This window comes from Aythya fuligula, chromosome 2 (genome assembly GCF_009819795.1).
Source record: "Aythya fuligula isolate bAytFul2 chromosome 2, bAytFul2.pri, whole genome shotgun sequence".
NCBI lineage: Eukaryota > Metazoa > Chordata > Aves > Anseriformes > Anatidae > Aythya > Aythya fuligula.
The window spans coordinates 60,780,067-60,806,590 of record NC_045560.1 but is presented as its reverse complement, the minus strand read 5'-3'; the positions used below and the strand labels follow the sequence as shown (position 1 = coordinate 60,806,590).

General features: G+C 39.4%; 1 protein-coding gene across 2 annotated transcripts in view; it reads right to left on the bottom strand.

The window, feature by feature from the left end:
• ITGA9 (integrin subunit alpha 9) overlaps positions 1–26,524 on the bottom strand; it is a 216,740-nt gene that overhangs the window by 99,510 nt on the left and 90,706 nt on the right. For both annotated transcript variants that reach the window (XM_032180886.1, XM_032180885.1), the window contains exon 16: positions 3,671–3,826. In XM_032180886.1, the coding sequence (XP_032036777.1) occupies positions 3,671–3,826 (156 nt within the window). The remainder of the gene's footprint in view (positions 1–3,670; positions 3,827–26,524) is intronic.

Below are 26,524 nucleotides of genomic sequence, written 5' to 3'. Positions count from 1 at the left end.
GAACCCTAGAAAATGACTAAGTTAGTGAGAAATCAACTGTTGCTGTATCCTGGGCCAGTTTAGTTACGTTATTTTGACCTAGGAGAGCCTCTTTGCTTAGAAAAAAGCCAATGCATGAAGTCCCACAGTAGCATCATGCTCATCAGGAAATTTCTATGAAGATCCTTTTCCTCAAATTACTCAGAAGTTCAAACTATTTATCATATTCTGATTGCCTTAAGGCCAGATCATTTAGGAAAAGGAGGCTCCCCTCCCTGAACAGTCATGGGTATATTTGTTTTTAAATACAAGCATCTTTTTGCACTGCCTTACATTGGAAGTTGCATTATTTTAAAATAAATACGATAACAAATAAGTTAAATAAGTTAAGGCATTCTGAATGAAAACCACATCAATGCACTCCTTTACTACTCTAGCTCTGTTCCAGTCTAATCAATTAGGACAAGACAGTTTTCTCACATACAAAGTAATGATTTAAATAACTGATTTAAAGAATGAATAACCAACATAATCCTCTTTAGTGGCCATGCCATCAGTAAGGGATACACCTTCCCACTGGCGGGTGCCTATGAACTGTTTCCAAGTTGACTCATCAACACATTGGTGCAAAGTGCCACAAAGAACTTTGTATGCTCAATATAACCTTTAATTCTTACATCAAGAGGTTACTTGATACTTTTTCCTACCTGCTTGTTTGTGAACCATAGTGCTGTAATTCTCCTTGAGGGAAGTCATACACACGTGCAGGGAACATCTGGGTCATGAAAAACAAACTAAAATCCTCTAAAAGCAATCACTTCAGCTTTGACATCACTTTAGCTTAAATAAAAACATATCTAAGTGACTATACAGCTCGCATGTTTGCAAGATGTGTGCCTTTTCAAGTGGGTCTAACAGACCTGAAGTAGGATATTAACAGATGGAAGTCTCCCCCTCTCCTGCCCAGTTACAGCTCCCTCCCATTTCATCAGCTGTTTATTTCCATCATCTTCTGCCACCTTCGTTCACAGAAGTTAGCCACCTGAGCTTACCAGCAAAGCATCAACCTGTAACAACAGGTACCTTGAAGCAACAGATGCAACCTTTCCAACTTCAAAATGCCAATTCTCACTGGATCAACAGGATCTAGTACTTCTGAAATCACACACCACTAGTTACATTTTAAAACTTCAGTACTGGCATTAATACTATACTTGTCCATCTGCCTCTACCCTTTTGAAATCTTGCTGATTTCACAAGCTAAGTGTGGAACCTATGTTTCTCCTGCTAAGTACTTATCTCAATGTTATCTGGAGCTAATATTCAGAGGGAGTTGGATCTTCTGAAAACAGAACCTACTAGATCTTTTCTGAGTTGGATTTCCACAACATAAGGTCTCTCCAGAATTGTTATATTCTTTGAAAATGCAAGTCCTTTGTTACGTAAACTGTTTCCTACTATTCCTCTTGGCCTTTAAAAACAATTCTGCTTGCAAGATGACAAGAATCTTAAGAGAACACTAAGCCCTGATGTTTCCATGAAGTTGGTCTTTGAGGATCCTGTCAGTGCCTCAAGGCTACTCAGCCAGGGCTTTGTCACCATGACTGCTACACTGAAAGCGAAGCTCTGCCCACTTCCTTAGTGGAAAGCACACTTGCAGGCACACCCCATGTCAAAATCCTTTTCTTACTAAGCTAAGTGAACATCTGGAAAGCAAATGGAAAGGGATTGTTGAACTGGCTCCCTCTCATCCAAATTACACAAGAAAACAAGTCAGGGAAATTCCCAACATATTTTTGTTTCTGCTTTATAATCTCAGTATTTAGGTATTTTAATATTGATATGAGAGTATGCCTGCAGGGCAAAATGCGACCTTTGGAGTTTAAAGCCAGTAGTTAAAGTGTCCATCCAGTTTAGTTCATGTAACATTCAGTTTCCATCACAGTGCACAGGTTTCAAAGTTCTCTACAAATTCCTATTGTATGTTTGCAACAATGCAACATTCAGGTACTTAAGAGACACACCATCCCTCTTCATAAAAATAATTATTAGATTCTCTTGTCATCCATTTGCTTAAACAGAAATTAAATACTCAGTTCTCTAAGTACAAGAATTACAGCAAGATGCAATTCCAAACACTTATATGTATATAAGTATATATGTATATGGGTATGTGACAAAGCATTTTGGTTTCTTTTTTTTTTTTTTTTTTTCTTGAGTAGTATTTAGGGACCTGTAGGTTTATAGGACCTGTAGAATATCCTTATGAGCAGCATCAGAAAGCAATGCTACAGATGATGATGCAAGCATCTCTTTATATATCAAACTTCCCAAAGTTAAAAAACAGATTTAACGATCCAGTTAAAAGCCTAAAATTCCACACAAACTTTTCAGAGCTTAAAGGAAAAAAAAAAAAGGTTTCCTATTCAGAAGCTATACCAGATTGTAACCCTGTAAGCATGCTTTGGAAATCAAACTTTATTGGATATAACACCAAGCAACTTGATCTAGCTTTTATGTTGGCTCTGCTTTGAGCAAGGAAATGGATCTCCAAAGGTCTTTTCTAGCCTAAATTACCCTGTGATGCTGCAAATGAAGAAGTTTTGCAAGCCACAGTAGTCTGATTTCCCCGCAGAGCCTCAAGCCTCATGGTTGGATGCTCCAGTCCCAGCACAGCAGGAGGTGGAATTGTCCCGCAGGCTCCTTCCTTGGCAGGCTGTCCTGCACCTACAAGGACCACACACAAACTGGAGCCTTTTGAAAGGTCACAAATGGGGTCTCTCTCCTTGACCTGCTTTCATGAACCTTGAATATGCTTAATACCTTCATAAGCACTGTCTTGATAATTCTTGTCAAAATGGCCCAACATTTTCCAAAGATACTAGTGAGGTCAAGACAGACAGACAGGCAGCCCAACCATGTACACTTCATTTCCTAAGGGAATATTTTGGGGGAAAGAAGGATCCCCACTCTATAAATGATGAGTGTTTGAAAATTATATGAATTCTGTTGTTCTGACCAAAATTAATAAAAAGAGCCTGTTCTGAAATGCAGAGGAGCAAAACAAGATCCTATTTATACACTGTTGTACCTACACTTCACTTTTTCTGAAACAGAGTCACTATTTCAGCAAGACATTTTCTGCAATAACAACAGCAGAAGGGGTTCCCCTGCCACATGATTGGATGTGAGGAGCCCTCAAGAAAAGAGGGAAATGGGCCAAGTAAGGTATTCTTTATTCCATCCATCATTCTTCCCTCCTGCAGATTGGTAAAGACCCCGTGTCCCCTCCTGGACCCAACCCTGTCCCTACAAGACTAACAAAGCCTTAACCTAAAAGAAAAGCTTGGGCTAAGTCTTGCATGAGAAAAACTTCCATCATTCAGAAAGGGAAAAACCAGAAGGACCAGACGGAGAAGCACTTTTCTCATCCTTTCCCTCATTCTATCTCTTTCTGCCCAGCACAAACAGTTTGAAATAAGTGACTTCACTTTTTGCTACCCAACCCTGTCAGCACAATTCTTCACTACCTCATGGAAGAGTAATGACATCAGAAACAGGAGGGACAGTACAAAAAGACTACTGGGTACAAATGGCTCTAAGCTTTGCCATCATCTTTTACATCCACTTCTGTCAGCTCAGGATTAGAGCGTGCCACTGGCCTAGGGCAATAACATAGTCCAAACCTGACCTGATTCCTTTGTGCTATCTTTTGTCCTTTCTTCCAGCGGAGAACGGGCTTGAGAGGAGGTAGTTCCTTGTCTTCTTTACCTCTTTCTAGTACATGCTCCCCAAGACTGTAAGCAGCTTCAAATACAATTGGAGATATGACATCTTTGACTCTTCTCTGTAAAATAAAGTGGACAGAGATATTACCTTCACATACAAGCAAGCAGATTTATATATATATATATAAAACAATTATACACACAATTTAAGCGGAACTTATATTCAACGCTGCAGACATGAAGCAGACTTCTGTTCCCCTTGGTCTGCTCAGTGCCAAACAGGAAAAAGCACATTATACCAAAACAAGACAGATCAAAACAAAGACCACAAAAAATGAGTTACTCTTTTGGTACTCTTCATTCCACTGAAGTCATTGGCCCATTTGCCACACCTGCAAACCAAGTGTTTTTCAATAAAACCAAAACACTTCCTAAAAAAAGATTTAAATTAGGATGCATTTCCTTTAGTACTGCAAAATTTGGAAGCAAACAGTGAGTTTTCTCTGGGATTTCTAAATCCTCAACTTTGAAGTCACCTCTACTGTGCACCACGTATTTAAAAAAAAAAAAAAAAAAAAAAGGAAACCATCTGGCCTTGTTTTTTTGTGTTTTTCCTTTGTTTTTTTTTGTCATGCTCCCCCCCCCCAGTATTAATTAAATTATTAAATGGTTAAATGTGGCTATAAAAAATAAAGCTACAGACACGCAGGGGCAAGAGAAGCCATCTTCCAGCATGATTCTGAAAGGAAAACTCAAGCTTTCTCCACCCTCAGAGCAGTAACATTTGCAGGAAATATGGAAGAAAGTTTTTCAGTTTCTTTGAATCACTGTGTTCTAGGCTTCACACCAGAAATACTATAAGTGGTGCCACATTATTTGTCTGATAGAATAAGAACAAAACGCTCATTGTGCTCTGTTCAGTCTTGACTTCCAAAATCCAATTTACCAGGAAATAGAAATGGCAGACATCCTACCTTTTCATGGGCAAACATCCCTCCTAAATTTCAGCTAGTTAAAAGACTGTGTGTAAATTCAATGCAGATTGAGGTGATAAATACCATAAGTAAGGACAACAAATCTTCAAATGGGCCAACTCTCAACTTCACCTTGAATCCCTCAAAGGGATGAGACATCAACATCTTCAGCATCTACCTCTCCTACTCCCTTGGGTAGGAGTTGTGCCATTAAGAGATCAGAAAATAGCAATGCTAAAATTCACAGAAGCTACTAGTTTTGCTCTCGCAGAAGATCATGTGTAATAACTTCAGTGAGGATTGTATCAGCATACAAGACGACAACACATACACAGAAACAAGACCATAAAGAGCATATCATGAGGCAGCAGTGAAACACAACAAATCATCAGACAAATTACCACCTAATCCAACCCTATGCAGCCAACTGTGTCAACACAGAGCAATTAAAACTGTAGGCAGTGAGTCAAATTAAAATCCACCTATGGCTTTTCTAGCTCTGATACTGCAGTATGGCAAGAGTAAATGCTTAATGACTTTTAAGTGTTTTAATATGATCTTGCCGGGTTCAGTCCAACGCCCTTTGAAGTCAAAAGACAAGTTTCCCATTGACTTCAATGAATGTTGGAGTGTGCCCATATTGTTCACTGGTGTCTTTCTGTTTCATTTTAGTGGTGAAATTGTGACTTCCAGCAGCTAGATTAATTACATGTGTGGATATTCCTCCACCACAGCCCTGGGGAAATGTATTTCACATACCCACTTGTCTTTAATTAAGGATGAAAGTATGAATCCTACCCAGTTATTAATTTTGCCACATGTTCAGTCCCTTCTGCTCACAATCTTAAAATACGAAGACAACGTTATGTGGGATTTTTCCTAAAACAGACACAAGACGGTTCTCTCTCTCAGGTATACCACAGACTGTCTGGGAAGTGAGTGCATAATGAAAATACTGAATATTTGCCCAAAAGCAATTTGGAGAAGCAATATTTAAGTCAGATATACACCCACTTTCTTTCTCGGACAGTCTACCTGCTTCCAGTAATTGGATCATGTACTGGTGACACTGCAGCACATGGATCACCTTTAAGTATTCCTGATTTCTAAGAGTTGAAAGATACAATGACAATCAGGTTTGAGACAGACTGAAAAATTCTTTGACTCAAGGAAAGTGTTTATTGTATTTTTTCTCAGTTACATGGCCCAGCTGAAGCGGACTTGCCAAGGGGAATGGTTTCTACAAGCAGCTTTTATATGTATTCACCTTTCCTCACTATGCTAAGGAAGTGTCAAATGTTGAAGACACTTCTGAACTGTGAAGAAGCATCCCTGGCAAGTCATAGCACATGGAAAGCACAGCTCTGTTAGCTGGAAAAGATGTCTGGAGGATATCAAAACAAGCGTAATACTCAAGGAGTTCACATTATCAACAGAAACAACCCTACAACAAGTGTTCAGTGAGTAATAACAATAAATAACATAAATAGCCTTGATGTCACTAAACTGGTATAAATTTTTGCTGTGCCTGAATTAGACCAAGGACCTAAAGGTAAGGCACGATTCCCCATCAGCTACACCATGTAGTTTGCCTGTTCTAAAAGCCATTTCTCTAGGGTGGTTTTGGGTTTTTTTTTTGTTTGTTTGTTTTATTTTTTCCTCTTTTCTCTTTCTGACCAGATTTCATCCTGGACATAAGAAACTTTTGCAATAAGGCGTTGCAGAAATCAATACACTTCAGTCCCAGCACATCGTCCTTCCACCAGCAAACTCCCTACAGAGGAAACAGCTCCTGCCAGACATATTCCTCCATTTTTTTTTTTTTATTTTTTTTTTTTTTATCAAGGTGCTCTCCCTCACTATTATCAAGTGATGACAAAGAACTCAAAGTCCAAAAACAGCACACTTAAAAGCATCAAACAAAGCAGTAAATTGCTTTGAGGTGTTTCAACAGACACCTGAAAGCTCACCCTAACAAAGAGCTGGTTTACCATCTACTCTCCTAGAACAATCACCCCAAAGAAATACTTTTTTTTTTTTAATGCTGTGGTAGAAGCTGGGCACAACATACGTTTTCCTTTCTTTTGTCTGGCTTTGCAGGGGAGAAAAAAGCAAGCAAGCAAGCAAGCCACTGCCAGATTCATGACTGCATTTCTGTTTGGCTTCTGTACCTAAGGGGTCCTAAAAAACCTGAAAAACAATCACAAAGCAATGATCAAATGTCATAGCTGTGATTCTGAACAGCATTTCAATTCCCTCTCTCCAATGGAGTGTGATGATTTTAGGAAATTGTTTTCTGCCTTTTTTTTTTTTCCTGGTAGGCACAGCTTAAGGCACGCCGTGATAACAAACACAGACGCAGACTGCAGCCTCACAGAGGCATACCCTGCCTTGTCAGGCAGACGCTGTCTTCTCCAACACTAACTTTGTGCTACCAAAAACCCACACACATCAGAAACTTAGGAAAATTTGGATGAAACAGGACAGGGTTTTATTATAGGGATAGGATTTGCTCTGCTCATGGTGTGAGCAGTTGCCAGAGAGGACTGGATACCATTTCAGCTTTCTTTCGGCTCAGTGCCACAGTACAGTCAGGGGACTCTACATGAGCCCAATAAATCATCACGTCTAATCCCCTTTCTTCTACAAGGTGAAAGTCTCCAGCAGGGACTCTGAAGAGTGCCAAATTCCACTTTTAATTATGGCCAATGGTCTGAGAAATAAATTGAGATGTAAATATTCTCTACAATCCACAGCAAGAGTCCTGCAGGAATAAAGGAGGAAATGTGGCCCTTTAATAGCAACAAACCATTAAGTGAGTATGAAGTCATTTTCAATAGCACTGAATGAAGAAATACATATTGCCATTAGCTGTGACTTCTATCGCTGCCCCTTGCTTCTTGTCCTTGTTCACATATTTTGAGTGTTTCTCTTGTTATTCTCTTTGGGAAAGTTATCTGCTCTGTCAGGCCTTTTTCTTGCTCTCTGACTTGATCCTGAGGGCATCAACCCATGCAAAATTTCAGAGCTTTCAGTGAATTCGGAACAGCTTTTCAGTACTTCTGAGAATTAAGCTTTGTTTAGCTTGATGACTGAGAATGAATTTGAGAACCTGGCTTTTAAAAACATTCAACTTAAAACTTCTAGTCTAAACATATTTATTTCAAGTTTTAAACAAGCACTAATAATAGACTATAAGCATTTTTACAGGCCTAAAACACACAAAATATATTTGACAATCCTACTTTAATAGATAACATATTAATGCTGTAAAACGTATAAAGCCATGGTGCTAATGCTAATCCAGCACAACACTTTAATCAGCTTGCAGGTCACTACCACATATGTCCTCAGCTCAGTGCCAAGGGATAAATAGTTCCCTACTCAGTGGTTTCAGAAATGACTCAAACCTCCACCAGCTTTTAGAGCCAAAGCCAACTACTTCCACAATTTATCATACATTTATTAAGACCTGCAGCCGGTATTTTATATATTATGGCTCATGAATCAGTAAGATTAGTGCACAACTTTACAATTTTGTGTACAACTTTTAAAATTAATTAATTTCTCCTATTATCTCAGCCTCGCTCCCTGAACCATAGGTCATTCAATATAAAAGACTTTGGTGCATTCAATTCAGTACAAACTTGGGAGACAAACTTGCATTCATTTCAGACAAACCTGCACCTGAAAATGAGTGAGGAGCAACTTAACTTGCTTTCCCTGTTCCTTGCAACACTTACAGCAAATCTAAACTACAGACAAGTTTAGACCTCTCACGACACCAATTCCTAACACGTGGGGCAAGTTACTACTTTCAACCTCCTATTAATCCTGTGCAACAGAAAGAAACACCTCTGTCCCCAGGAGAGCCTTCCTCTCCGTCTCATCTGTATTTACTTTGACAAAGACATTCTAAGACTTGAAATGATTTTTTTTTCAGATTGGTGTGATTTTAACATTTGTATCTCCCCACTGCAAAAGCAGACAGAACAGTCATGCCGAAGTCATCTAGAAGAATTTCCATTCTGCATACAACATATAAACATGCACACACACATTTTAGACAGTCTTGTAGTCAAATGGGGAAAATACAACTGCTAAGCCTGTTCCAGCAGGGAGACAAAACTGGAAGATTATTTGGTTGGTAAAAGCTCATTTAAAACACTATTGGTGAATTTTTGTCAAATTAATAGCATATGAAAGCAATCAGAGGCCTAACATTTCAATAATCTGTGCTTCTGTTTTCTTTTAAGATCTTGTGACAGGTACAATTCAACAAGTAGGCAAACAGCCTTTGTTGATAAACTTCAAACATTACAAGGCTTCTGAAGAATCCCAAAGTTTAGAGAAGCAAAAAAAGAGCAAAGGACTTGCAGGGTGTTACACACTCCAGCATTATTTACTGTTTGAAGGAATGGGAGCGCTTTCTTTGTCCTCATCCTAAGTGTGTTCATCTGGCATACAACTGTTTCCATCAGGTCAGCAACTCTCCCTTCAAACACTGATAATGGGAAAGATGCTGCAGGGGACAAAATAGCAGACCTTGAGGGAATGCGGTCCTAGGCAAACACGAGGCGCCCAGAAGCCTGCGTGCATGGGAGGGACACCCTGAGATGGTGAGGGAAGGGCTGGGAGTCCCAACCCCAGCTGGATAGACGCTCACTCTGAGTTTAACCAAGTGCTCCCCATCCCTGTGTGTCTGGCTTCCAGCTATCAGCTGGGGAGTGATAAAGCTATTACCAATGTCAGCATGGGAGAGACTGCAATCAGTGGCCTCGATACTCCATGTCAGAGGTTACAGAGGCTTAACAATAATATATTACTGATAATCTTTCTCAGTAATCAGTGACAGAAGTCATCACATGCAACCCAACCACAATGTAACACATTACTGAGCTAAGACCTTGATTTTCCATCTCAATACTAAAACACATTATGACAATATGGTTTCACAGTTTTGGTGTTGTTTTCTTTTCCCCACACCCTAACCATACAGTTTAATGTTGTGTCTTTCATTGTGTCTAACAGTTCCAGGGTGGGGTTCTTTTGTCTTTTCTTTTTCAAATCACCCATTTCTTTCTCTCTTTTAAGGTTCACTTTTGATCTTTCTTTTCTGGAAAATTCTGGAAACAGAATTAAAGGAGAAAACATAGCTCAGACACCCAGCTTTTTGCCCCATACCAGGCTGGCCACAGCTATCCATGTAACATAAAAGTGGCTACCTGCAATAACAACAGCACTGAAATATAAACAGTCAGAAAAAATGCTGAGAGCTGATGAGCTCATTGCTCACCTAAGTTCAGGTCTTCATTTCACAAAGAGAACCCAAGAAAGAATAACCAGGGAAGCAATTAAAATATTTATTTTACTCTTTCTGAAAGTATAATATATTTCAGTAGGGAATTACATACTGAATTGAGACAATAATTAAATCCAGACTCCTCCTGCACATATGTAACCCTATCGTATACTTGTCTTTTCCACTGGATTTACCATACTTCATATTCTGCTGATATGACATTTTATCATAACCAAGCCTTAAAGAGATTTCCTTTAACACTGTCTTAAAACACATTGAGTCCAGAATTTGAGTTAATCCAGCTACCTGTTTCTCTTTATACAACATGTCCCTCCAACTCTGATGGAAAGGCTAAACACAGCGGTCTCGGTATGAAGCTGTTTGAGAAGTCCAAGAGCCTTGGTTCCTGGGCCATACAATAGTGTAACAAGTCTGTTAAAAGTTGCAATGTCCATAGGTTGTTCACTTTCTTACTGTCTATACCCAGCTGGGGATAAAACCAGCTGAGTGTATATGTCATCCAACAAACTTTCAGTGTAAAATCTAACATGCAAACTATCCTCAGAGCCAAGAACTGTGGTTGAGAACCCAACCTCCCAGCTGATTCCCAAAACAACAGCTCACAGAGATTATAAGCCCTTCTTGCTGGTCCCGCACCCCTTTCACTGAGGGCAGCAGCTCAGACTGGAGGCATGGAGCAGTCCCATGGGTGATGGCTGCTGGCTGGGGGATGCTTTAAGGCACTATGTGCTTCAGCCTTTCCCTGAGCTCAACCTGCCACACATGAACTAGTCTGTAAGAAAAAGCAGCCACCTCTCACTCTCCAGATGGATTTTCTCCCTTGATTATTGAAAGAAAGGGCAGAAGCACCTTTAATCCCAAGAGGGAATGGGTAAGTAATCAAAAGGTTCCTCCTAAAGCTCTGTAGAGGACACAGGAGCATAGAGAGGATGAGGACATAGGACACACTCCTCAACATTTCCCACTGATCACCCCACAATGTGGCAGACTCTCAATGCCTGTTGCCATTTGTAGGTACCTACACTTACTCAAAGGGAGAAAGCATGTAACATAGTTTTATGCAAACTGAGAGAAGATCCGTACACTTTCTTGGATCTGGGTCTTAGGGTGCACTTTATCTCACACTCTCATACAATACATCTCTCATATCTAGTAAGTCACTGGGAGATACCTTATTATGAGTAGATCAAACATCTATGGGCTGAATGAGATCATCCTAATTCTTTCCCTAGAATTGAAGCAGATTTTTTTGAGAAAAGCATGGGTCTGTACCATCTGGCAAAGGTCCCCTCAGTTCTAAGCCTGGTATCTCCATTAGTCTAGGTGGCTGCATTTCTGCTAGAAGTTCAGAGAGTCAGGGCAGAAAACTGAAAATCTGGATGACTACAGAATATCACAATAACGATACAACAAACATTTTAATGAATGCTTCATTTAAAGTATGAAGCATCCATACTTTAAGTAGACTAGGATTTGAAGGCCTGACACTATGCTGTTGAGATTCTAACACTGTTGTGTCAAAAAGCATCAACACAGGTTTATAAAAACACACATAAGGGACACAGAAACATTCTACTTAAGCCCTGTTTCCTACACAAAACAACTAAAAGACTGGATTAGTAGCATTGTGTCAGGATTGAATGAAAGAAGAATCATCTTCAGCAAAAGAAGATAGAGATGAAAGAAGGTTATCATCAACATTTTTACTGACAGCATTTTAATTCAGATGAAAGAGCTGATAGAAATGGTCCTTAAAGTCTTACGAAGAAAGCAATACACTACTCACCAAGCCTGCCTGCATCAGAGAAAGAGGCTGAATGCATAAGAAGTATGGTGCTAAGTTACTTTCTTTTGACATACTATTGAGAGGAGAGCAATTTAGTTAAGACATCCAGAGGTTTTTATGCACAAAAATATGAATTCATCTTTCAGTCATGGGAGAATGGATAGCTTCATGAAATGGTCCTGGGAGGAAATATGATCAACATCTATTCTTCTACTACTAAATGAAAGAGGCAGTATTTATTAGTCTAGTCATCTTGAGAGCAGGATTTAAAATCAATATGGGCAAAAGGAAAAAGTGCTGTGATTGTCGACGTTGTTTAAAACTGTAAACAACACTCCTCTGAAGTCTAGAGCAGGAGACCTCCAGGAACTTAATGGTGTTTTCAAAACCCTAAAGAAATGGCCTGCTGCTAATATAGTTTATTTGCATGCATGCACACACACGTGCATATACTTATATGGTTTGCACAAGCACAGGTGTTTTTACATACACACATGTATATATATAGATATGACTATGTGTGTATATATAATTATATATAAGACTGACTACTCCAATATGACCTTGCATAACTTCTGGTCTGATTTTTCACACAGACATACAAAATCAGCTACAGAAGATTTGTTGTCTTGATAGTTATGACAACTCTTATGTTGCTCTCCCTCATGGGGTTATTATGCATTAAAACAAGCTCCAAAGCAAACAAAACAAACAAACAAAAAAGCACACACCACAAACATGAAACAGAATTTCCTCTAAACCATTTTAAAGTATTTTGGCTCATATTTCAAACCTGGATCTTGAGCATATCATTACACAAGACTGTTTTATGTAGTATTGTTATTTCAGCTTTTAATACAATGAATCTATAATAAGTGTGCAATTACAAACTGAAAGTTGTTCAAAACCAAAAAACCGACATTGATTCATTTTCACCTGGGGCTACTTCTCCTATGAATTCTCAAATCTCTATATTTAAGTGCTTTCATTCTGATGAACCCAGAATATTTCATCTAAAAAAAATAATAATTAAAAAAAGCAAAAAACTGATGAGAACATGAGAACATTCCAAGACAATCAGATTAGCAAAAATGCTAGCAGCTTGCTTAATTACTGTTATGCTGCTTGCACGTGTTTGCGTATGCATAAACATGTAAACAGAAATGAAAAATAGTATTCAGTCTCATACTGCATCTTGACATCATTAATAAATTCATGCTTTTAAATTAAACTAAGAGGTGAATTTGATTATTTCAATGCTTTTGTTTGTTTTACTAATGTGAATATTTAAACATGTAATAGAACTCAATAGGAAAGTTAATCACACATAGCTATATGAAAACATATGACAGAAACACTGTGAAAAACAGACAGACAAAACTCTTTAGAGTCTCTAGGTGGGCTTCTGGAAACAGGACCCACATTGTACTTGAAACAATGAGATCTCCATGGATGAGAAATCCCCATTCGCTACTCTGTAACTTAACCTAATTATGCCAGTTATTAATTACTAGGAACTCTTATTATTAACCAAGTAACATTGATGGGCAGAGTTGAATGAAACTTATCCATTACATGGTACAAGCATAACAGAAGACTCCAAGGCTGCTTCGTTAGCTCCCATCTCTCCCATCCTGCACACACCAAAGTCTCAGCACACTGATGACCACCTCAGAAACACCTTGCCCCTGTGCCATCTCACAGAATGGTTTGGGTTGGAAGGGACCTTAAAGACCATCCAGTTCCATCCCCCTGCCATTGGCAGGGACACCTCCCACTAGATCAGGTTGCCCAAAGCCTCATCCAGGCTGGCCTTGAACACCTCCAGGAGTGAAGCATCCACAATTAATCCCTACTTTCTTCCTAGTTTCTCTTCTCCCACTCCCCTCTGATCATTCAAACACCACTCTCACACCCTCCTCTCTGTAGGGTCCCAGACTATCAACGAAGAGGCAGATCCAGCAGCCTCCCACCCAGCCACCACGTACATGGATATGATCAGCTGCCTGGGCCTGAGGATGCTGCGCGACGACAAAGGATGATTGTTGAAACTCGTGGACAGGAGCTGGGATGAACGAGACTTTCTCAAGGGAACCGAGGAAAAACAAAAACTTTCCCTCTGAGTTCCACTGGCTTTAAAAATAAACAAGGACGATGTTTCCACAAATAAGTGCTAATTGTACAGTTTCCCAGATCAAAGCTGAGAGCTCAGCTCTGACACTGGAGGTGCATTCATGGGGAATGGAAAAAACAGCGCTCTACAGCTGCAGTACTGTGTAATAAGTACCATAATAAGGTTTTAACCAAAGATGATTAAGTTTATGTATTGCCACTTCACACATCTGCAGCTGGCATTTGCCTACTTTTGATTATTTTACACATTACCTGCTGAGACAAGAGTTCTGTCAGAGGCACTTCCTCAAGGCCCTGTCGCTCGCCTCCACAAGATGGGGCAACAGAAACTTATGGCCCATGCAGAAGGCTACCTTAGATGATATGTAACGAAGGCAGAGTAACAACTGGGACATGCTGTAGTGTGAGGCAAAGGTAGAGATGCCAGCAGGCTGAGAAGGGCCAGAGTCAGCCCCTGTCCAACAGCAGGTAATACCAGCTGAACACACACAGATTCATGGGGAGAGGGCTGAAAGATTATGAACTACTGAAAGAAATAAGCACCAGAGTTATCAGAGGTTGAAGGGTTTGGTAGGCTTGGGGATGGCTTTTTTGGGTTTTGTTTTCAGAAGGAATAAATAAAAAGACAAGGTTATCTGCACTAGATATAATCTTGTATTATAAACCTGTAAAATAAGCTTGGTCTGTCCACTTCATTCTCCTGTGAAACAGCTTCCTCTTACCTAACAGAGGCAAAGGCAGCAAATCTCACACCAAGAGTTGATTTCGTTGCGTTCAGCCCATCAGGTTCAGTCACAGGCCCAAACCCAAATGCCAGAATGGAGAGAGGATGAAATTTATAAGACAAAAAAGCATAATTCCAAAGGCAGCAACGCTGTCTAACTTTCCAACATCTTCATCTGTGAACTGCTCACAGTACACCTCAAAGCACCTACTGGTGGTAGCAGCCAGCACCAAGGAACAGAAATAACTTGTTGTATATTTCAGCAACAAACTGTTGGAGGCTTGGTGGTTTGCACATCATGAGTCAATGAAGGTACTGCTTCATCCCTTCATTTCCAGCGCCAAAGGGAAGGAGAGCTCTTTGAAGCCCTCCAGTTTGGGAATATATAGCATGGCATTGCTGCCCTTCAGTAACTCTGCTTTCAAAAGTCACATGCTCAGTGGCACTGGACTCAAAAGCAGCCTTGTACACAGCACCAACAGCACAAAAATAAACTTGTCATAGCTATGAAACTAGGTAAAAGCTGAGGTTTCATTTTAAGGGGTGAAGCCTTCCTTTAATTTTCTTACTGCATGAACTTTCAGAACATATTTTTTCAGGGTTTAATCATTTCCAAATTGGCTGGGACACAGGGCTGAAATAAGAGCAGATCAGAGAACAGTAAGCATGTCAGGGGAGAAAACATCAGACAGCACAAGGAGCAACTGCAGAGGCCAGGGAGCACTTGGAGAGAGCTGCAAGTGCATCAGAAGTGTGACACAGAGCACGGGAAAAGGAAAAGGGAAGGGGAGAGGAAGAAGAGAAGGAAACCAAAGCCACTGACCAGGATGGCAAAGCTTTCTGACCCTACAAGCAGCGCATACCAAGTCTTGAAAGTCACCGACAGCAACTTCTATAAGTTTAGTAATAGCTAAAGAACAAATAAGAAAATGTAAAAGTATCTGTGTGGGAAGCTTCAGTGGTCTGATTCAAGACAGAGTCTTTCATGAAACAGTCACAGGTCAGAAGCTGGCATCAGACTCCTAGTACAGCCTGCTCAAGCACCAGCTCATTTTTCATGGTTGTGCCTAGACCTGGACATTCACTAGCAGCATGGAATAGGTCCAGACCTATGCTGCAAAGATGTAGAATATATACTCACTGGCACCAGCGGGTCATGTTTATCTTAATTTGTGCTTGTTAAGAAATTATATTTTCTATCCCAGACATAAACTTTTTTTCCTTAAGTCATACTGGCCATGGGATTTTGTCCATATTTCTGCTTTAGTACTGCTTCAGAAATACTGTACACAGAAACCGATATTGTTCTGTTATAATTTGTCCCTATTTTATCAACAGGAAACTCTTAAAAACAAACACTGTGATACTAATGATGCTCCTTGAAATTCTCCTTTTTGTAAAAATAAATGATCCCAAGAGGCAGTAAGAGTGCATCATTTAGTCTACCTACTTGTGTATGCCAGACATTACATTTCATTTGTTAACCCTCCACTGCATGAAATCATTTGTTTAGTTACAGCACATTTTCCAGAAATGCATATAGTTGGATACTACAGTAATCCCTATTGTACTTAAACAGCTGAGGGTCTGGCTTCCATAAATGCATGTGGCATCACCTTTCAGTCACAGGTTTTTGTCACACTTTTCTCTGCTAGACTAGAGAGTCCTTTACTGTGCACAAATAGCATCTTAGGTGTCTCTTGGCCTTCATTAAAATAAATGCTGTGACCAGTTCAGATTTCTAAGCAAGGCCTTCCCTTTGATGCCTGAATGCCTTCTTATGTTGCTTACAACCGCTCCTAAATGGAAAGCATCTTATCAGTGATTGCAAAACACATCTAGCAGTAGCCTGAGAAATAGTCCATACTCATGAAGAATCATTCCAAGGTACTGTTCCCCCTGCTTATATACCCAAAGAACTCATTATTCCTTTCTGCCAATTATCCTGCTGAGAATTCATCTTAAATTACTGGTCTGCTCTGACCCTGAAATCATTGTCAGAGTCCCTGCTTTCAAGGAGACAAGCCCCTTCCCCCTCGGTAGGTGGGACCCACATTCTTCATTCCTGGATATATGACCTCACACTTCGCTCTGCTGGAATACATTTTGCTCAACTGGCTCAGTTTAGCAGCTGATCCAAAACACTTTACAAAGAATTCCCCATTGTCCCTTTTAGCCAACTATTTTTATGTTATGTGCAAAGTCTAGAAATCATTTTGTATTCATTTTCAGATCCTTAATGACTATAGTGATATTGAGCTTTCTATCGAGCCCTGAAGAATGTCAGTATAAACAACCCCACTTACCCCTACACTGACATCTCCTTTTTAGATCAGTCTTCTGTCCAACTATTATATATAACATCTTGTACTTAAAAAAAAAAAGTGGCTAAAACACTAAGAAAAATTGCAAGCCCCTGAACACATACTACATGTTTACCAAGCAACTTCGTTGTTATTATTTCTAATAGAACTGCATTTTTACCTTTAAAAATTTTAGCCAATCACACAACATTTTGTTATTTCCATTATATTGCCTGTATGGTGATGTCTATCTGTAGCCCCTGAGATCAGCTTTCCTATCCTTTTTTGGCATACTGACACTTCAGCACCCTTAATGCTTGCTGGAAACTCCCTTGTGTTGCAAGAATTAGCAAAAGTTAACAATATGGAGCCAGAGAGCTCTTCAGCCAGTCTTTGGGATTCTTGAGTCTCCAGACCATTTTAATGTGTTTTTATTTCTGGTAAACAGTATTTGACTCTGTCCATATTTACAAATGCATTAAAAGCAGAGCATAATCTTAATGAAATGAATGCACTGTTCTCCTTTCAAAATGCATAAGTATTTAATGAAGCACTTCTGCCTTCTATGTATGAACAGTTTTATTACCACTATCAAATAATGGGCCAATAATATAGCTAAGATTTATTTCATTAATGCATCACAACTTTATTCTGAAGAGGCTATAATCACAGACGAAGAGTCTTCCACATAAATTCTGAGAGTAAACAGTACAGCTGCTGTCCCACAAGTACTGATACCCCGATTATGGATACAATGGAATAGCCCGGCAATATTTCAGAAATGCATTATCATCTTCAAGAGCAACATCAAAACTCATGTGAATTAAGAAACTTCTAAAAATGCCCTGCCCCTTTTCCTTTGCTCTATAAAGATAAATGCAAGTGGTTGAACAACTACTCTCCATTTCCTTACCATCCAGACTGATTTCAAATGTGATAGCTTAACATCTCCATAATCTGAAAGGATGAAAAAAGCCACAAATAAGAGCATTAAAGCAAATTTATACCCTAGACTTACTGCAATAGCACAGCTCAATAGAAACAAAGATTTATTTATTTTTAAACTAAGGACAGAAAAACATCCTTTAAAAAGCAACTATGCAACACAGTAGGTGTTTAAACCCAGATGACAAATGATTTACAGCTGCCCACAGGTGATCTGACTCCTTTCTAAAAGACCTCAGGCAGGCAGGGAAGAATAAAATGAGACATCACAAGCAACAGGATAAAAAGAAAAGGCTTATACTTAGCTTTGTCTATTCTGTTAAAAATAAAATGATTTTTAGGTTTTCTTTCTGTTTAGAGTAGGTGGAATTCTCTTTCCACAAAACCCTGTTTTTACCACTACCCATCAGTAAAGAAGAGACTTCTCTCAGCATCTGACATTTAAAAAGGAAACAAAAAGGGAAAAATAAAGATCATGTTACGGTAGTAGGTATCCACCTCCAGCAAGATTTTCCAAGGCCTCTGAGAGGAAAACCCTTTCCGTTATGTAGAAATAGCCTCAATTGACTTTTCCACTCCTTTAACTGCTGGTCTGCAGCACATATAATCTTCAAGGTCTACCTTTAGAGCTGACCAAATTAACAACCGCATCTTTTCCTTGGAAAGGGCATTTAAAATAAACAAAAACAAAATAAAACAGAAAAAATATATTACAAATCCTCCAGAGAACCATAAAGTAACAAGTGTTCAATTTCCCAGCTTACTGTAGATGGATGAAACATTTAACTAAAACTTCAAATACTTAGGCAAGACAGATACACATAGTGCTGCTAAACTTCAATGCTTTAGGAAACAATCAAGACATTGGTGGTATTCTGCGTATACTACACAAACCACAATAAAAGTTACCTACTTTGCAAATATGCCATTAAGAAGATTGAAGTTCTGCCACTTATTTCCCTACAAAATGTCAGTGGAATTTAAAATAAATTTGGCTACCCAGGAGAGGCCACCACTGCCCTAAGATTAACAATAACAGTTACAAAAGTTTGATAATCTCCTTCTTTGGAAACCCAAAGAAGGGAAAACAGTCCTTTTAAACAAAACCTGGATAACTTCATGTCAAACGTTTCTATTGGGGAAAAAAAAAAAAAAAAAAAAAAACACGCAAAGAAAGAAGTGAAAACCTGGGCACCTAACGGATGGAAACCACTGCCTCAGAGGTGAAACCTAAGTGAACACCTGAACACTGAAGTCCCACAGCTGCTGTGCAGTCCTGAAGCATACCTGTGACATGTCAAAACCAAAAGCTTATACAACTTGGAAGTGATATATTACACACCCTTCATGACCATTCACCTTTAATACCTATTAAAGTGCTGGGTCAAAGAAAGCATTCTTATACTACCCAACTTGATGGGTACAAATGTACTAACCCCCTCAAATAACTCCACTCCTGTGCAACCAAGTTTGCATCCTGACACCTTGGGTTACAACCGTAAAGGAGTAGTCTTACACCTTAACTGCAGTCCAACCACTAGCCAAAACGAGCTTTCTCTGAAAGTCCCAGTCTAAACAGCACCTGCAGGTTTACATTCTCTTTGGACCTCGTGGTACTGCAGCTTGACACGTAAATAAAGCGATAACCCTTTCAACTGGCCATGCACATAGTTACTATTTTGTTCTTACATGAACACAGGTGCAGCTGGAGTGCTTAGTTTTGAAAACCTGCCCTTGGTCTAATCATTTCCTTGCACTGAAAAACTCCGGGTAGTATCAAGAGCTACCACCCAGCCTTCAGACAATGGCACAAGCTATAAAGGGCGTTTCAGTTCAACAGAGGCTCTTGTTTTTCTTTCCATTTCACATAAAACTTTAACATATTCTGCTTTTCTTCACTATATTTTAAACCGTACCGTAACATATTTGACATTTATTATAAAAACACTACACCTGAAAGATTCTGGAAGACCTCTACTTGATGATTAATCATGTTCAAACTTCAAGCTTAGCCCCATTAGGCCTGCTTTAAGTCTGCTTCCTAAACAGACATACAAAAATCTTACACACGATTAAAATTGACTTTTTTTTTTTTTTTTTTTTTTTTTAAATCAAGACAGATATAAAATATGGTTTGAATATAAATTACCACTTACAAATTGCTTTGGGCAATCCCAACAGAGAAAAAATGTCACCTTAACAAACTCCCAAACATATGATAACCTGAAAATACAGGCCTCTTGGAAAGGATGGAATGGGAACAGAGAATACCTTAGCCAGTGACACTGAAGGCTAGACATGCTTTCCAAATCATACTCCTAAAATAAAGTCTGTTCTACATCTGTTTGGAGCTGAGACTGAAGATGCAGTCAGAATGCTTGCTTATTATGACCATTATGCACAAAGTCCTACTTCTGTGAATGCAGCAGTAATGTAACGCACGAAAACAAACTGGTCCACCCCACGCTTTGTTCAGCTAAGGTCTTTCAAACCTCAGTGGAAGGAAGGGAGCCTTGAAGAGCTGTGCTATGGGAGGGAAAGCAGCATGGAGGCAGCTGTGGGAAAGGCAGACAAATGACATTTTTGCTTTATAAAACTTCTGTTGCACCTCTTGCTTAATGAAGGCACTTGGCCTTTGGTCAGCCTAAAGAACACCTCTGCAGCCATTTAAAAACAGAGCTGTCAGGAGGCGTTCATATACGAAGCACTCAGACACACACCGCCTATATTTTAAACCAAAAAAGGGAGACGCCGTGCACTCGCGCTTTGGAAGTTATTCTTAAAAACTCCTGGTGAGGTTTTCAACACATCTGTTTGCTAGAAATTCGTATGTTCAGCCTCCCCTCCCCAGCAGAACATAAAGCAATCTGTGTAAAGTATACCCTTGCTTTCTTGAAACCACCTCTTTCTATTAATGCAATACAAGTATCTGGCTAGCCAGATAGCAAATAAATACAACTGGGCAATGGAAGAAGCAATGTTTTTGGAGAGGATGAATGGAGGCAGTACATATGAAAAACCCAGCATGAAAAACAAAACCAGTTTTCACCACAAACCTAAAGCACAGCCCCAGAGCCCTCCATGAGCAACCTCACTGCACACAGCTCATTGCCTGTGCTGGGATGCACCATACCTTCCCAAAAGTGTGGCTCATTTCTCTTCACCCAGCGTTAGCACTGGCTGCCGTTGTGCCCCCTCCTCTTGCAGCAGCTCTATCTCCATGCTGCAGCTTCGGGCTGCCTTTCATATCCGCCCCACCTCGGGTTTATGGGGCCATTCTCTCAGCTGCAAAACAAGCTCAGATGTTTCCTTACTACAAAGCCTCTTCAGAGCCAGCTCACTTCAATGATCTAGTGCACAGGTTTACAGTCCTGCAAACCAGAGGGTGGAAGAAGCTATGGCACCAGGGTGGAAACAGGGTTACTGCCCAGGTACCCATCTGAGTTGAGCACAGATTATGCCAGCTAATCCCAGCTGCGTGAATAAAGAATCAAAACACTTTCTGCCCAGCAAGAGGTTTCCTGAACCTCACCTCCACCTCCAGTATAAATGCACATGGGAAAAAGCAAATACATGAATTGGATTTTGCTTTTAAGAAGCAGCACTCATGATAATTGTCTTGTTCTGTTTTTGTTGTAGCAATAAAATACATCTGCTTCCCTGTCCTTCCCTGGTAGCAAGTACCTGAAGACTATAACACAGGCAATAAACTCAGATTAAGAACTTGGTAGGCTTTACAAGGTGTAAACAATCTGAAAGAACATGTTCACCAGATAATGCTTGTAGGAATCCAGTATCTTTTCATTCAATCTTTGCATCATGAGCAATTAAGCATGCATAATAGGAGTCATCACATTAATCAAGCCATTTTGAAGGTCAGGCTTGCATGTCCAGATTCACATTTTAGTCCATGCTGGATGTCTACTTTTTTCATTAATCTCAAAGTCAATGCCCAATCTTTTATCGCTCTTTTTAGGTACCTCAAGGGAGGCTGTAGCGAGGTGGGGGTTGGCCTGTTCTCCCACGTGCCTGGTGACAGGACGAGGGGGAATGGGTTTAAGTTGAGCCAGGGGAGTTTTAGGCTAGATGTTAGGAAGAACTTCTTCACTGAAAGGGTTGTGAGGCATTGGAACAGGCTGCCCAGGGAAGTGGTGGAGTCACCATCCTTGGAAGTCTTCAAAAGACGTTTAGATGTAGAGCTTAGGGATATGGTTTAGTGGAGGGCTGTTAGAGTTAGGTTGGAGGTTGGACTCGATGACCTTGAGGTCTCTTCCAACCTAGAAAATTCTGTGATTCTGTGATTCTGTGATCTTATTAGGAGTCCATTTAAAGACTTCACTCTCTTCAAAATCCAACTCTGCTAGCAATTCACCATCTTCGTTAGACAATGAAGGTTTAAGAAAAAAAAAATACCAATCTCTAACAAATGTAAGAGAGGCCAATAAAAGATCATGCACATCATGTTACCATATCTCTACTTCCCCATGAGGCCCAGCGAAGAAGCACTGGGTACTTGGTTCTCAGCTTTAGCCCCAAGCACATTAGGATGGTGGACTTGGTCCTGGGGCTCCATCTGACTTGGATGTGGGATTTCTGAGGAGGGGTTTTCCAGGTGACCTTCACTGCCTCACTGCCATGCAGCATTCCCCTTATCAGCATGGGAACATCATGAGCCAGAGGCAAATCCGTATTCTATAACAGAGGGGAAGGACACTCAAACTAGGAATTAGGCATAGAGATGTCAACACCTGCTTTCTTCCCAGATATTTTTACTTTCAAAATATATACTTGATGATCTAACTGTGTTCCTCACCCTCATAGAGTGGGTGTGTATTGCAGCTGCTGTTTAAGAACTGAAGGATTTTGCCCCACTGTAGCATCTTCATCTCTTTCATTGATATTCCCCAAATCCCAATGGGATGGCTGTTCTTTGCTGCTTTTAGAGGAAGATGCATGCAGTCTAGTCCACATTTTACCTGATCTCTGCTCCTAACAGGTGTCAGTTACAAGAAGGACATTTTTCAGGCTTTGTAAAAGGCCTTCCTTTTAAGACAAAGACCTTTCAGATATTTTATTACCGTGAGCTTACCAGAAAGCACTTGAATTTTCAAACTTTTAAAATATATTCCTTGAGTATGACTGTTTGATCTTCAGAAGTTACATCTACACGTCATGTCAAATGAAAGCTTGTGCAGATGTTAGGAAGAAAAAAAAAAAAAATTGGCTCACGTGTATTTTTCCAACAGTGCCAGAACCTAAGGACAAGTGGAGAAAGTATAATTTCTTCTCACTACCACACAGCATGGAAAATATAATTCCCCAAAAAGTAACCTGTTGAAAAGGTATGACAGTGTGAAAAAAGGGTGCTATAACTGAAATCCTTTCACAGCTGTAATTATAGCAGTTGCTATGAAGCCAAAGCTGTAACTTTTGCAAACCAGACTGAAGCAAAAGGAACAAAAGTACTGTGAGTGTTTTGGAAAGCTATGAGGGAGGCTTCCTTTCCTTCCCTGCTGTTTAATCAAAGTAGCAAAGGGTGGGGTCATGAAGACACATGAAAGCTTCATATAATTCCCTGCTGGGATCCAAGCTCCTCAGTACTTTTGCAACATAATCCAATCAGAGGATATTTGTAAATTATCTGGAACATTACCCAAATTGAATCCTCCCCCTTTCTAGTTAAGTAATCAATGAGCTTATTATAAAGCTAAAAAAAAAAATCTCCAATCCTACAACAGGCTCCATAATGGCTTATATTCCTACTGCCACAGAGAAGCTATTAATTTGCCTAGGACAGTGTAGCAAGCTAATCAGCTAATTGAACAAGAGAAGAGGCAGCTGCATAAACTTCATCCAAGACAGGCCAACCACGGTTGCAAGGGGATGTCCTCACTGAAAAAATGCAGGCTGAAGGATGCACAGAGCCAACCTGTCCTCCCACACCTCCACCACAATACCAGCTAGCCACCTAAGAAACAAATATTTGTTAGGGAAAACAGTATTTGCTTTATTTATGTGATTTTGTTTGCTTGTTTTGTTTAATTTACACTGATATGATTTATATTCCTGAGATTTCATTGTTTTTCAGCACAACAATAATTAGAGCCCAAAGAAAAATCCTGAGAATAACCTGACATGGTTCCAGTCCTCAGGTTGACTGGACACAGTAGCAATCCCAGAATTTCTGCTTTAAATGTTTTATCCAGGTTTTTTTCATTCCAGTTTCATAAAAGGACATGTTTAAGTCCCTGTATTATCTGCTGAGGCATCACAGGGCACTCACAGCCCAAGCAGAAGCAGATAATTCAGGGCAGGCCTTGGTCTCACGTTCCTGTTTGCAGGGTGAATAGGATCAACTATTCACACAGAAATCAACACTGCTGCAACATCAGGTAGTATTTTTCCTGAGCTATAAAAAAAGTCCAAATAAAAGAGAATGTGCTTTATGTTTCCTATATCTGAAATATTCTTGTTGTGTTTTTTTTTGTTTGTTTGTTTTGTTTTGTTTTGTTTTCCAACCAAGAAAAAACATTCATATACCACTTTGTAGCATGGCCAAGTATCCATTTTGAAAAAGCAGCAAAGTACAAGTTACCATTTTGTCCATAGTTACAAGAGAATAAACAGTGCTATTTTTGGTCACTTGAGCTTTAAAATATTACTGCAGAGAAGTGGTTGTCCTCTTCCAAACCATTTAATTATCAGTCAGCTACTTAAATACAACGTCTATATTCCTTGCTTCTCTATAGCATCTCATTTTCCTTTTTAAACGGATTTTCTGTCAGATAAAAGCTTATTGCAGATTATGGTTCTAAGTACTGATAAGGAGGACTCTGTAGCCTGCTTTCACCTCTCTTCTGATAGAGGGATAAACATTGTTACATTCAAGGTTACATTCAACAAAATCTGCTGAAGAGGAGAAAAAGTAAGTTCTTTTGGTCACAAAAGTTTTCCTTGAAACTGTGACTCTGCAAGAAGTTTGAAAGGTCTTACAAAATTTAGAACTGTTTAGAAACTAATTTTGAATTTTGTGGAAAAAAGTGGAAATAAAAATGACAGGGTGATTCACATCTATTTCCCATGTAAATCGCTGAAATCACAAAAAAGCTTTGAGCATAAAGTGGTGAACAAACAAATAACAGATAACAAATAACAGATGGAGGAAAGGGCTACATTAATCCACTAACCAAACTCCCCTAACGAAAACTGCCTCAACCCATGCTGTTTCTTCCTGCTCTAATATCCAATGCAGCAACACATCATGACAAGGTGAAACTCTTAGCAGAGTTCACAGATATCTGAAACTATAAAGGAGAAATGCACCCATGAGAACATACAGAGACATGTATTTATAGGTATGATACTGTTTACAGGTACCTATATTTTGCTTTGAAAGCTATAATTGACAGGACAGGCAAGACTTGTGCCAGTTTACTGTGATGATTTTTTTTATTGTTCTTAACTAAGGACATGTGTCCATCGTCCCTTTTATTTTTTTATTTTTTTTGAAAAAAAATCTAACCTAAAGATGAATGTAATTTCTAAATATTTTTGTGGTGTATTTAAGGAGCTGTTGAAATTCAAAGCAAAAAATTAATATGGAAAAACAGTACTGCTTACTAGCAGTCTATCTGATTGCATATTAGTTGTTAAAGTTTACAAAGCTTTATTACACTGGGAAATTCCTCCTTCTAAGTGCCTGAAAGACAAAAAATTCATATCTTAACTACAACAACTTGATGTCATATCAAGTGAACCTTATTTTTACTGAAACAAAACCTCAACAAAAAGAAGTTCTCTTTCAAGAAAATAAGATTAGTCTCCTTGTATCTCTTCCTCATGCAAATCTGTTTACACAAGATTACCTCACTCTTACTAGAAAGTCCCTACTATTTTAAGCTATATGAAATTCTGTCTCACACATTTGTGTATTCCTGTCCCAAAAGCAACAGTCACCAAGCAATGCCTCTTACACAGCAGGAAAGAGTATTTTGTTTTTCTTTTGTGCCAAGCTGACCATGCTGGGACACTGGCTTCTTCTTATGAACTCCATTATGCTTGCCACCAAAGCCTGTGTGTTTAAAACACGTTGACCCAACGAAAGTCATCCACTTAATGTAGATCAATGCAGCTGACAAACATTGCTCCCAGCATCAGATGGACACACAAAAGGCTTGGGTTTGGGATAATTCCTGAATTCCCCTAGGGTTTGCACGGAAAGGTTGTTTTGCTTTTGGGTACTGAAAGTTTAGTCAGGCAGGGTCAGATCTTGCTCTTTTATCTCACTGTTCGTGTTATGGAAAATGCCCTGTGACAACGTACAAAGAGCAACTTGTCAAGTTTCATTCAACCTGATAAAACAAACCCCTCAAGAGCAACATAATAATGAAAAAACACTTCCCACCTTGGCATGATATTCATAATAAATGGACAATACTCTAAAGACTACACAGTCTTTCAAACTATTCCAAGTAAGGCACTTTAGAAGCATCATATTTCACATGAAAAAACACACAGGAATGGGAAACAATATAAAATATGCAAATAAACCACCTCAGTAAAGGTAGTTTATTTGCAAATCCACACTATAGGAAACTTCAAAAAATATGCTCTTTTCATGTTTACCTAA